Below are 14307 nucleotides of genomic sequence, written 5' to 3'. Positions count from 1 at the left end.
GGTTTTGCTAAAGCATAACAGCTCCTGCTGGAGCCCTATCAATATCCTCATACAAGATATACCTGGGTACAAATCTTCATGAAGAGTTTAGCTTGTGCCTTACACAATTACAGAAGTGAATATTGCACAAAATGAAATAACCACAGTACTTTCAGTATTGCAGAACACTGTTCGTGGTGCAGGAGAAATTTATACTTAAAACAATAATTGATTAAATATGTGAATGGAGCAGGACGAGGACCCAGCTTTCCCCTAATCAGTTTCCTGATTGATAGGGAAGAATCAGCGTCTTGCAGTTTCCTTTCTTGTTCTCTCTATCCTAGTGAATCTTTATTTTTTTTTGCAAAATGCCATACCAGGTAAAGACCTGGAGGGCTGGCGAGAATCCTTATGGCACAATAGCTTGTAAGTAAATACATAAAACACACTCCTAGACCACAAAATATGTGAATTCCAAGCAAAGTGGGCTGATGGCTAATAAAAGTCATGTTCCAAGAGAGTGCTCAAACCTCTAGGATGTTTGTACAAGCAATTGGAACCACTACCTATTTCTTCCCTTCTGTGTTAAGATTACATGGCTCCCTGATTAGTGTGCTGGTTATGGTGAAGCTATTGTGAAGGGTCTAAAGCTTACTTCCTTAAGCATAAAATCACTTCTGAGGTTTCACAGTGTATTTTCACCATGTTGAATGTAGATCTGTTGATTTCCTCTTCAAGTGTCAAAGTGCTTATCAATTTATCTCATACTTGCTATCACCTAAGACCAAAGCAGACATGGAGAGGAAGACTGAATTGCCGTAGTCCCTCACCCCATTTCTGGCCTGCAGATAAGACCTACATGAGGTTAGGCAAGTGAGAGTTTCTTTTGTCCTCCAAATCTTCCTCAGTGAGTCACAGAAAAAAGACAGAGTATGATAAAACTCTGAGCAGGATCAAAAATAACGGTAAAGAGAACACTACTGTTGCTTAGACACATCAGTCGGTTGCTGAGAGTGGTTTCACCAGTAGTACTTTCTTCTGTTATTATAGTTGTGTAGTGTACATGTGATATCTTTATGCATTGATTTCTGTAAGTAGAGTGGTACTAAATGCATCTTTAATAATACAAAAGCACCATGTGCAGATAACATTAACTGAAGAAGAATCCTTAAAATTTCAGTTCTGAAACATCTCAGAAAATGCCTATGGAAAAATGCAAGAGCTAGAAATAAAAACACTCTGAAATGATATGCCATTCTCATCACAAAATGTTGATTCAGATTATAGAGTATTTTTGTGTGTTTGCTGAATTAGAGAGTAAATGAGTCAGGAACTGAAATCCAAATTCTTGAACAATATAAATAATGACAACAGCGATAGTAAAAAGTGGGTTGGTACTTTATGCTGTTGCAGAAATTGTACATGACACGAAAGGAAATTGAAAAGAATTTTGAAAGTTTTTTCTTCTCTATTACTTTAAGAAGTATTTCAACCCGTGCTTATATTATTTGGTATCCTTCTGCTGATGAGTGGGAAAAATGAGCATGGAAAGATTGATTTTTTTATGAAAGATTTAGTGGCAATCATATTAAGGTACAAAATTTCAATTAATGTATAATGCCTTTTTTTTACTTGGATGATTCTGATTTGTGCTTCTGAGAAGTGTGACACAGAATTTGCAGTCCATGGAGAGCCAGAGTCCAGAGTAGTGTTTGCAAGCAGTCTTTGCAATTTGCTTGGTCTTATGCTAATCTGGGATAGCTTTCTAAGGTAAAGCATCCCAATTCCAGCTGCCTCTAAATAGAAAGGTTGTTAAGAAGTCTAAAATACCAAAATAAGTGATTGTCATGCAATACCTTGATACGTCATATCTGTGTGCTATTGTTTATGAGTATGAAGAGTTTCATATTTTTTAACATATCAACTTTTGTCCCAGATCTGGTGCCTAGGTAATGAGACTCGATTTCATATCAACAAAACAGTAGACGCAGCCATTCGCTCTGTAGTAATAGGTGGCCTATATCCAGGCATTCAATACCGCGTGGAAGTTGCTGCAAGCACCAGTGCAGGTGTGGGAGTAAAAAGTGAGCCACAACCCATAATAATTGGTAAGTCATTATCTATTCTGTTATTTTGTTTTGCCTGCTTAAACATTCAGAAATGCTTTCATAAACCACTTCTGGAAGCATAAAAATCTATGGAGCAAAAGACAAGGTGCAATTCGAATTGAGGTAGTTAGCTTTTAGCATCCCATTGCCTGCTGATATTGTGTCTTCTCTAGGTGCACAGTTTTCAGAGCCAATACAGGGAAAAAGTTCTTTTTTTCCTGAGACATATTAAAATGCAGATTATCTAGTGACACTGATTTAATTTTTTTAATTTAATTTGTTTTAATGAATTGACAGATTTATGGAATTAGCAGCTAGAACTCCCTTTTCCTCTTATTAAGATGAGCGTAATATTGCCTTACTTACACCGTTGGTACCTAAGGCACTTTTTACAGTTGATTTTCTGAACATTTGAAGTCAGCATTTCTCTGCTATCCTAAGCAGATGAGCTTCCTCTGTCAAAGAGTAAGCGGCCTCTAGTCCAAATAGAGAACAAAGGTGGTGTTATCATCTCTTGCTTTGAAATGACTGTTTCTTATTAGTGTTTTCCGTATTGGATTAATTTCCTGACCTGAGGGAAGCATAGATTCTATTTTCCTCAAGTTCTTCTCAGGTATAAAATATGAATGCAGAAACAATATGAGAAGAGCGGGACTGGAAAAAGTAACCGTATTTAGCAAAACTGAATTGAGCTGTGCACAGCAGCACCTCTTCAGAGTGCGTAATACTGGCATTCTCTTATGTTTATCTGTATGATCAAACGTAATTATGGCTTTAATGGGCTTTTGTTTGCTGGTTTGTGGGTCTTTCCTTGATATTAAATATTTTCTTTTCTGGAAAGCATTGTCAACACAGTGTCTCAGACATGGACTATTCTGTTGTGGATAGACCTTTACAAAAGTCTGGCCCCAAAGCATTCGTAAAATATTTAATGATACTTAGGTTCCCCATGTATCCCCATGTAACAGAAACAGAGATATGTCAACTTTGGGTATGTTGTCACTGCAGAGAGAAATACATGAGCAGAGATGAAGATAGCACTGATTTTAGAAAGAGGCAGTCAGAAAAACTTCAAAGAACAGAGGGGGAAAAAACGTCTTCTAAAATTGGAAGCAATACATTTATTTTGGAAAATGAAAGGAACTTGTCCTCTAAAGGCCTGAGTTTTGCACATTTGTGTAAATAACTTGTGATGTGATATCAGTCTGTCTTTGCATTCACTTTGAGCAGGGTTACTTTTCTTATTTGACTTCCCAGAGTACTGCTTAAAGGAGTTCATCCAGCTAGATGCTAAACACACTGGGCTTGTTCCAGCAAAGCACTTAAGCGTGTTTCATTTTAAGCGTGTGAGTAGTCTCATGTCACTTAACTTGTTGTGAGTTGAACTTGCACTAAAGTGCTTTGCTGGATGATTGCCAGAATGCTCAGCCCCTGATATGGATATAGCCCTCCATCCTATCTTTTTCCTTTCAAAAAATGACTAATATAATCAAGAGTTAAATCTGTGGAGATCGGTTTTGTTACATGAAGGAGGAAAGGGACATTAGGACGCAAATTTAGTAAATAAACTGCAAAAAAAAAAAAGCCATTTGGCATTTGGGAACTTAATTTTGCATTGTTAAACTTACAGTGATATTTATTAGTTCCTTTAATGATCCCAGAATGTCTTCCTCAAGAAGTCTGTCTGATAGCATCTCTGCACATTTACTACAGTCCTTTATATGAAAAGTAATTAGTAGAATCTCTTCTGTTTAGCTTGAGTTTCTGTTCTTATTTCTGTTTTCCCTTTTGGGAACACAAAGCTGGATGTAGTTACTACTTGTATGGTCTGTATCTCCCTTTTCTGTAGATTCCATCTTTCCATTGCTTATGAGCCATAGTTGCTAGCTATTTTCTCTGATTGTAAATATGCTTGGTAAAGGCAACAGAGTTCATGTGATACCATTTCTGAAAAATTTGAGTTGGTAGCTCTTGATATTTCCGTTAGAATCAAAAGTACAAAACAAGAAAACAAAATTGTTAGGTAATTAAAAATAATTATGTGGATTAAAAATTAGGTAACATAATCATGAATGGGAAAGCATCATCAAGTGGTGGTACCGTATATGGAGTCTCACCTGGCCAGTGCCTCACTGTACTATTTAAGAGCTTGCAAACAGAGGAACATCTGCAGAAATGCTTAGGTATGGAGACAGCAGGTCAGTGATGTAGAACAACTTGTTGCTAAACAGTATGACTTGCATTGTCACCAAATATAGAGTCCAGAGGGGCTGGCAAAGCCCCTATTGTTGTAAGAAAAACATATCCTTTCTTTTGACGATACAGCAGATGTTATTCTGAGAAGTTATTCTGAAAATGACTGATGTTCATCAACTACTGACTTCTCAGATCAGTTCTACATAACAGGCTAATAAAGGTCCAGAAAGTGAAAAACAGGAGACTATTAAGTAGTAGAAAGTATATTATCTCTTTAGTTGGGAATTGTGTGACCTCCAGGAATTCTGTGCCCATACTTCAAGCAGGATGTTAAAAATTTTTATAGAAGCCTCAAAGAGAATCAAGGCTAAAATTTTTCTGATCACTGTTGACACGGAATACAAGAAACAAAACTGAAGATAACTATTTCTGTTATTTCTCTTGATCGGTTGGCCTGTTCATGCTTACATTCCATCATTGGCATAATAGTATGAGGAACAGCTGCAAACTTTCACAGTAATAGGTACAATTGAATCTGATGTGTCTAATTAATTTTTGGTCCGACAAATTAGTTTTGTTCTTCATTACTCTCCAATGGGAGGAAGACATTATATTTCATTATGTTTTTGTCTTCAGGAACAATGGAGCGTTACAGGTCACACACATCCCTTGTCTATGTTCTAATTAGTTGAACTGACAGCATTGTTACAGAAACACCTGCAGTATATGAAATAGTATACTGGTACCTTGGATGACATGTATACTACTTCTAATTAAATATTATGTAGATAAATACAAAATTAATGTCATTTATTTGCCCTAACTCTTACGATTATATTAACTTTATTGAACATCGGTGGGTAACATTGATCTGTATCCATTTGTTTTTCAGCCACTGAATTCACAAAGCATATGTTATTTTGGCATTTAAATGAATTATTACTTTTGCACATGTAATTACTAGGCAGTGGAGGGTAGAACAAACAGCCAGACAGCTAACTTTAGAAGGTAATTTGGAGACAGATTGTACCTTCCCTCAGAAGAGCCCTTGGGAGATTATAAAGTCCCCTGAAACCTCTCTCTGAGCTCTCTTTGCAGTTTGTTCTCTCACCCTCCAATTCAAAGATGACTGGTTTCTGACCTCAGGATAAAAACAGGATCTTCAGCACCAAAACATTTTGCAGGCTTTAGTGGAAAGTAGTTCGTTCTTTTCTTGAATTTGGGAGCATCCGCTGCCGAAGCCGATGTCTCCAAAACGCTGCCTCCCCCCTCTTCTCCACGGCAGCACAGCTGCCTCCGAAGCAGGGCAGACATTACCTATTTCCTCACCGTCCTGCTGCTTTTACCTAGCCTCCAAAGGGTGCAGAAATTAACTGAAAGTTAATGCCAATTAGAGCTGCATCAACTCCCATGCTGATTTCTACTACAAAATCAATTGTGTGCTTATAAGAGCATGCTATAGAGTGCCTCTTTCTATTAGTTTTACTCTCAGCACTTCCTCTTTTAGCTCTGGGGGGCACCCATAGATTGTTTCTATGGGCAACAAGAAAGGGGGAAATCCTGCAAAGGAGCCACTGCTACCTCCCATCTTTTCCTTGCCACTGGTGCTCAGAGTTTTTAATCTCCCTTATTACATCAGGGTGGAAATCATTGGGCCTTTGATAGCTGGCAGGACGAAATATGAAAGCTTTGGTTGGAGAGGACTGTAGCAACTACCGGGCCTTGATGCTAGTAAGGCTTACCAGCATGACCCAGTGTAGACTGGTGCGTGGCAAAGTCTTTACATCTGCCTTTTTCTAAATTAGCAGGCACAGCCTGTCAGTGTTGGTCTGTGGGAACTATTCGGTCTATGGGAAGCCTGCTTTGTTTCTTGAATAGAGCTACTGAAACCAAGCCAAACTCTAGCACGGCTTCAGCAGTTTGTTTGCAAAAGCAGACGGTCATCCTTACTAAATATTGATGTGGTGATGAAAGAGAGAAAGCTTAATAAAATCACAGAGATCATTAACAGTGTTATAGCAATATAATGCACTGCATCACATTTCTTCCTGAGTAACTCGATCCAGCTCTGAATACCGCAGAGGACCTAAAGTGCCCATTCACTGGGGCACTGCCGTGATAGACCTGCTGCCTGGCACTGAGCACAGCTAGGGCGTGCTCAGTGAGACCCGGCCTTTGGGCCTGGTTCTTATTCACAACTTGACTGATTTAAGCTGTTGATCTGCTGTAAAGAGTCGTTCCTGAAAATAAAACTGATAGCATCTGAATTCTCTCTCTTGTATCTACTTTAGCAGATGACCTTGTTTGTTTGCTTTAGACTGGAGCCAGCATGCTGACACAGCAGCAGTTTTCTTTAATAAGTGACTAGTAAATTTAACCAGTGCTGAATTATAGAAGAGGAATGCATACATCTTCACAGCAGGGTGTAATGCTACAATATTTTTAACAATTTGCTCTGAACAACCATTTCAGTGCTTTATTCTGTATATATATTCTACTACCTCCGTGTGTGATACACTCTCGCAGGTGAAACTTACAGTTATCTAAACTATTTTATGTTTTGTGTCAAAGTTAGTGTACTTAGGATCCATGTGAATTACTTTCTCCGTGAAATAATTGTTGAAAATACATCCTTTCCCCAATTAAAAATACATATACTTAATTTTTTATTTTAAATTTAGAAGCCCTGGAATGCAGCAGGTAATGAGTCCAATAAGAACACTTGATGTGCCGACAATGAGAGAGCTGCCTTTTGATGTTGTAGCAAATTTGATATTTGTGTTTCTCATTTACAGAACTGTTCTTTATTAATTACTTGATTTATTTCTTGGAGTTGGTTTACTATGGTCCATTCGATCTTCATTCTATTCTGCCTATAATTATGCAAAAAATACATGCATATTGTTAAAAGACTGGACTGTGATCTGTTAGGTTAGTTCTACAGAGTTAGGTTAGTGCTATGATGCTACAGAGTTGTCTTTTCAAATATATATTTGCAAAATTACAATGGATTATGGGTTCACTTGCTAGAAACATGGCTTTTCAAGTATGCATTAGTACCCTATAAGGATAATTCTTTTGAGGCACGTTACTGCTTTTTAATTTTCATTTACAGTACCTGGTTTCTGGTTACAGAGTACCTAATAAATATGTTCTATTGACTTTCTTTTGTGCAGGAGGTCGTAATGAAGTTGTCATCACTGAAAATAACAACAGCATAACTGAGCAAATCACTGATGTTGTCAAACAGCCTGCCTTTATAGCTGGCATCGGTGGTGCATGTTGGGTAATTCTGATGGGTTTCAGCATCTGGCTGTACTGGCGCAGAAAGAAGAGGAAGGGACTCAGCAATTATGCTGGTAAGAACAGTAACTATTTATTACCATCTCATCAGGTTCTATCATGAAGAGAATAGGTGCTGTTAAACCTATTCAAAAACCAGGATGACCTTACGACAGAGGTGGACTGGGTGAATTTCGTAAGCTTGTTTTAAATGTATGCTGTGAAAATGCTGGTGTATGAGAAGCTTTAAATGCATTGCTGTGAACCACACTTCATCATTATCATAAGACAGTCTTTATTTTTACATCTCCAACACATTTAGCATAAAAAAGTACAAAGAGGATTAACTATGCCTCTTACTCCTTGCTCAGAAGGCACTCTGTTAGTGGTCCAGCTCCAGTTATGTGCTCAAACATGAGTTAGACTAGACCCTTATGTGAAAGGCTAGAAAGAGTATTCAGCCTTCTCGTCTTTCATTCCTGTGCATTTCCATGGCTGTAGAACCACATGCATGGGAAATAAGCTGAGATACTTAGCCACTAACTGCATACATGGAACTGGAGGACAAGAAAATGATGTACTAGATAAAAAGGGGTGCTCAAATTTACCTGTGGTAGAAGCCAAAGGAGGTTTTGTCTTGGAGGTAGAATTCCTTGGAGCTGCCTTACAGTGTGATGCCTTTTGCACAAAGCATGTTGTTCCAAACCAGATTTTGAAAAACACAGTAGGAAAAGCAAGTGCATTCACCATATGAAAATTTTTCTTCCTCCCTCTCCAAAACTTTTTGTTTTGTGTGTTATTCTGTGCTTCATGATTCTTACAGATTTTTAAGCAGCCAGATGAATACAGCACTACCAAAGAAATGGGTTGCTCTAAAACCTGAGTTAACATGAAAAAAGTTGTTCTTCAAATATTGGGGTAGTTTCTCATTATACAGTACATCTAATAAGAGATAACATTTCCTGTTCGAGCAAGATTCACACGTTTGAGTATTCGATATGTTTGCTGTTGACACTATATCAAACTATGTTATGCTAATATTCTATTGTTTATAAGTTACCACATGTGAACCAGAAGACAGTTTCCCCAGGTGGCTGAGCATCTCTAATATCTTTCTACTGCCAAAACCGAACATTCCTTCCCTGCTCCAAGCTACACAGTCCTACTCCTCCTCGCCCTGGCTTTGGCCATTATCAGACCCCCTCAATTTCCTGACTGGGCTCACTAACCCGGAAGAAAGCAGTTCACAGTTGTAGAGGGTTTTTTGTTGGTGGTGGTGGGTTTTTTTAATCCTGCTTTCTCCCCTGCTGGATTAGTTTTCTGTCGGCTTCGTAAAATGAAGCACCAAAGCCAGTGCGGTAGAAGTGTGGAGGAAAGAGACCCTTTCAGTGGCAACAGACTCTTAGATTGATGCAGTTCGTTACGGAACTTCACCTTGAGAGACCATGTGGCCTGCATCATTCATAGATTATGCTTTTTGACGAGGTTTTTTTTCCTTTAACAGCAGTGACAACTTTTACTCTCTGAGACGTGGCATTAATTCAGAAGAATCTATATCACATGTACCTCCACATGTGCTTATATGATCCCCAGATTCTTCATATTAAGAGTTATGCCATCATTCCCCTTAGGAAACTGTCATATATTTACATATGTATTGGATGCAAACTAAGATTACCTTTTTTTTTAACAAGCAGAATTATTAGTCCTGTATGTGAGTTGGCATGGTTTTTCTTTTTTCTTTGAGAGCAAAGGTTTTAACACGTTAAAATGCATAGCTGTAAATGGTAATAATAGTCATTGTAAATAGTTGTAATAGACATTATAAACAGTGTGTCTCCTGCAACTCATTACTTCTCATGATGTTTGCTGCATCTAAATGTAGTATGAACATTGCATCATAACATAGAATTTCCATTACCAGAATTATGAAATGCTGTATGCTTTCTGCAAGGAAAGTTCGTAAGAGATTGTGTTTCAGAATTCATCCTTATGTTTACAGTTTGGGAAGAGCATGTCCTCAACTGCGACTGTCAAAATTTCACTGCTCACCTTTCCCACTGTCATTTCTCATTGGCTGCTGGCTGGTTAGTGCTTAAAGCTCAACTGTTATGTTCTGCATATGATATTAAACCCCAACTGAGAGAATTCCAAAGGAAATTCATGCCCTGCAATTAGCGCTTGTTATCAGGGTCTGTATCTCACAATGTGTTTGCTTTCTTGTTTTGCAGTTCAGTCCTTCACCTTCACCCCTGCAGGTACTGTCCATTAGTCTGTCTGTTACATCACCAACCCATCATTGCAAACATTAGCTATCTAAGTGTTTATAAACATGTGAGGTATGCAGAATTAAAACCAAATGCAAGGAGAAACACTACTGCTACCTATCTGTGATAATAATGTAGCATGGATTCTCCTAGTGTTTCCAAGGGAAAGTACAATCTACCACCAATAACTTCTCTATCATTGTAATTCTGCATACTTCTTACTCATCCAGCTCTTCAAAACAATGCAATTTTGAAAGTAATTTGCAGGACAAAATGCTTGAACTAACATAACATGAACAAGCATTAGTCACACATGGTCAAATTTTGATCTTAAGACTCCAAGAAAGTATCATGAATATTTCTGACGATCTCCTAACTAGAGAAGTGGAACTTACCTCCACTTAAGCTGTTAGTTGTGTATATATCTGCCCTACCTTGAGGTATTCAGCTCTGCACTCAGTCCAGTGATTAACCTATGCATGCATTCACTTTACCATATTTTTTAAATTGAAGTATTTGCTTTTTTTCTGCCTATCCAATTCAAAGCTGATTTCCTAGTTATCATCAGAGCATACGGTAGACCGTTATCATAAGCGTGATTAAAGATATGTGAAGAATAAACAAAGTGTGGCTGGAGCAGCAGGTTGCAAACAGCTTACTCAACATATGGGTAGCCAAGAGAAATAGTGTATACAATTAGTAGTAATAATTAATAGAAATAATTAGCTTCAGTTCTCATACCTAAGCCTGAGAGTCAAAAACTCAAAAATAATTATACCTCAATGTTACTCTGTGACAGAATGATAAATTTCAGCATTTTCCAGCAGAAATATGTTAACATTTTTTGTGTATAGAGTGGGGCCTCAGCTGCACTTGCCAAAGATGTCTTTTCTTCTGTCCCCTCTGCCATCCATATGGCAGAGGCCAGTCCTCCTACTGCTTAGTGGAACCAGTCCTCATGCTCAACTAGCTGCTTTCTAGGTCTCTTATTTTCAGCCACAGCTTGTGCATTTTAGCTTGGAAGGAAAGAACAGCTGATTGCTTGGGACGACGAGTGAAGGTGGCAGTGTCTGCCCTGAGGGCCTCTGACATTGCTAAGGAGAACTGTCCTCATGGAGGATCTTTAGGGGCTTATGAATTGCTCCTTCTGGGTTCTTGGCATGTTTGTTCAAGTCAGAATTAGTTGAGGCACAACACATCCCAATCTAAAAGCATTAATTGCTTTACTTTGGGACATACTATAAAATTTTTCCAAAATGGAATAATACATCTTTGCATTTGGTTCCTATGATTGTGCCACTGTCAGCCATCTGTAGCTGTAGTATGGTAAGTTTTTTCCATTGTTTTTGTAGCTGACATTGGCACAACACAGGATTGTGTTGGAGCCACAGTGAATGTGCATGATTCAGTGCAGTTGTTCCACGCATGCTGGGCAACTAGGATATGTCAGAGGCACTGCCAAAAATTTGAAATTTGTACAAGAGCTGCAACATGTCATGGACCTTTTGGAACTCTACCAATATGTCATTCTATTGCCTGGTCAGTAATCATTCCTGGAGGTGACTGAGAATCTAAGTCATCCAGTAATCAAGTCTATCAAATTACGGTGTCTCAAAAAATCAAGAATTGTAAAAAAAAAAAGAAAAGAAAGAAAGAACATAGTCCATGTTTTTATTCTTTTCCCTAAGATGCATCTTTAGTCCTCTAGCATTTGAATTTGCAGTTGGTGATCTCATTTAGGTAAACACATCCATGCTTGTGGTGATTTGATAACATTCACAACTGTATATTTTTCCCTTCATAGTTAAGATTCATAAACACTAAATTGGTTTCAGATCTAAATATTTAGACAGTAGTGTGTAGCTTTCAGAATCTCACCAGAGACAGCTGTCAGTGAAGTTGTATCAGAGATGAATTTATCTTAATACAGATATTAGGAGGTGTACACTTTTTGTTTAAATTTATGCTTTAAATTCTTTCTTCAGAAAGACAGAACATGCATATTTGACAATATAATAAATCTGATCAAATGAATTTGCAGAACATTTATATACTCACTCTGTTTCACAAACAGTTCTGGCTGAACAAAAAGCTAAATAGCATTTTTTTTTCAGTTATTTGTGAGATAGTTTTGAGTTTTTTTCAGTTCTATTTGCCTGCATGTAGAAATTAAAACTCTAAAAAGGGGGATTTAAAAGTATATTATTTATGTAGTTGCTAAAAACATTCTCTCTGATCATTTTCAGATTATAGGTCAGTCATTAAGGCTTCACTGGGACTATTTGTTATTCATATTCTATAAGTAGGCACCTAAGTCGCATAATTTCTGCTTTGTGACTAAACTACTGTAACATTCAGTGTAGAAGAAGAGCAAACAGCAAATGTGCTGTTGGTAAAGGTTTGTGGCAGGAAAGAGTAATTCATTGAGTTACATTTGTTAAGCCTTCTGTACTTGTGAACACTTGCATAAGCACTGATCGATTGTTCAGGTGTTCACAAATAAAATGTGACATTGAAAATCATAGCTAAATCTTTTCACTTATTCGCAGTTGAGCTGACTCTATTAGTGAACATCCATCCATCCATCCGTCCATACATCCCTGTTCTTCCACTTTTCCTTCCTCTATCATGACTGCTCATCAGGCATTGAATCTGAGTAGCTACAGTACTGCAGAAAGTATGGTCTTCTACCATGTTAGTTAGATGAGTATCCCGCTTACCTGGTAAGCAGTAGTGTCATGTTCTGCAACTGTACGAGAAGTATACATTTTTGGGAACGTGACAGACTATCAGCAAAAATAAATATGACACGGAGACACTAAATGCAAATGTTATTCCTTTTTGAGTGATCTGTTCTGTGGTGTGACATAGTAGATGGACTGGTCTTACATATCAGTTTACTTTTGTGAGCTTCTGTAAAAGCTAAAATAACTATTGCACTTACTGAAACTAAGAATTCCCTGACTTTTTTAATGTTTACAGTTGTTTTGCCCCAGGAGGTGCTGGTTTGTTATGATCCCAGTAAGAAAGGCACTCAGACTCTGTAAAGTATCACTTAAAATTCTATTTATTAGAGCTAGCAATGTAAGAAGAAAGAGGATTAGTGTAGATAATCCTGTGTTCCTTCAGATGCTGAGAATCCTGAGATGTGCAGCGTCAAACAGGTCTCCAGTCAGGGCGCAGCCTGCCCAGTGGATCGTGTCCATGGAAAGGGCTACCCCATTTTGTCTTTTGAGTTGTTATATGATTTTCTTAATAGAAAACTACTCATCAGTTCAATTGTTAAATGGAAAGGATGTTTTGAGGATAAGTTGTTGCTGCACTTTCAGATAAAGACAAGGACACGCAGGTGGTGTAATACCAAGCGGGAGCTGCCTACAGGCTCCTTCGTTACACCTAGCTGCTAAGTTTATCCTGTGGCCAAAGGATAGGTGCAGCACAGCACGGGCCCAAAGGCCAAACTAACACACAGCATAGCGCAGCACGGCACAGGCCAGCATCTGCTCAGGTTAGCTGTTTTGTGGATCACTAGCTCCTCCATCTACAGTGATCTTCCAGCTAGGATCACTACAACGCTTAACCTCGACTCAGATTGCCCAGATGCAATCATGCTTTGTGGGTTTCGGCGTGGTACAAAAAAAGGGAGCCAGCACAACACAGATGTCTGACCACTTGTAGTATAATATAGGAATTGTTTCGTTCCCATCTGTTACAATGACAGAGCAGAATTTGTTCATTTAGTACTGGAAGTTGCAATTCTCTTTTCACATTTCAGTAGGAGAGCCTCTATAACAAATGCACAGAATTCGTTTGTAGAAAAATTTTATTTATCTGCTTATCTTTCCTGTGCCCTCAAGCTCATGATTCTGGCAGTAACCTCTCACTTGAATACTCAGGTGTTTTCAAGAGTGTCTAGGCCATCAGTCATCTAAGGAAAGTAAATATGTTTTTTCACTTATGAGTAGGTAAGCTTATTGAGTGACTAGTGCTCCTTAGGATTAAAGATTCCATGAAACTGAGTAAATAAAAACAAATTAAAAATAGATAGAGAAAGAATTACGGAATGCTACACATTTTGTGCGCAACTCCTGAAACTGTTAAATGAGGATAAATTATTTGACAGAATCATCCAAAGGCATGATTTGATGGAATTTTTATACACTGATTATCTGTTCTGAGTTAATGCTTATTAAAAGGGGATTAATCTACATTCATATTTGAGGAGCAGCTTATCAGAAAAAGGAATGGGACTTGGCTGGCGACATTAAAGTTTTCATTTGTGGTAGGAAAATGTGGCCTACTAGAGATAGGCATACAGAAAGCTTTCTAAAGCTTTCTTGCCTCAGAGTGTCAACTTATGATACATTTGTATTTTTCCAGTTCTAGCAAGCATGAAGATTAAGTTTAACCTTGTCAGATAATATTAGTAAATAGTGTGGGTACTTCCTCATACATTTTTTAAAAAATATGGAAAA

General features: G+C 38.0%; 1 protein-coding gene across 4 annotated transcripts in view; it reads left to right on the top strand.

Annotated features, from left to right (window-relative positions):
* Positions 1-14307, top strand: part of ROBO2 (roundabout guidance receptor 2) — a 1122084-nt gene that overhangs the window by 1054785 nt on the left and 52992 nt on the right. For all 4 annotated transcript variants that reach the window (XM_068910773.1, XM_068910796.1, XM_068910762.1 and 1 more), the window contains 3 exons: positions 1916-2087; positions 7460-7642; positions 9797-9823. In XM_068910773.1, the coding sequence (XP_068766874.1) occupies positions 1916-2087; positions 7460-7642; positions 9797-9823 (382 nt within the window). The remainder of the gene's footprint in view (positions 1-1915; positions 2088-7459; positions 7643-9796; positions 9824-14307) is intronic.

The sequence above is a fragment of the Struthio camelus genome, chromosome 1 (genome assembly GCF_040807025.1).
Source record: "Struthio camelus isolate bStrCam1 chromosome 1, bStrCam1.hap1, whole genome shotgun sequence".
Taxonomy (NCBI): Eukaryota; Metazoa; Chordata; class Aves; order Struthioniformes; family Struthionidae; genus Struthio; species Struthio camelus.
This window is presented reverse-complemented; position numbering and strand designations above follow the sequence as displayed.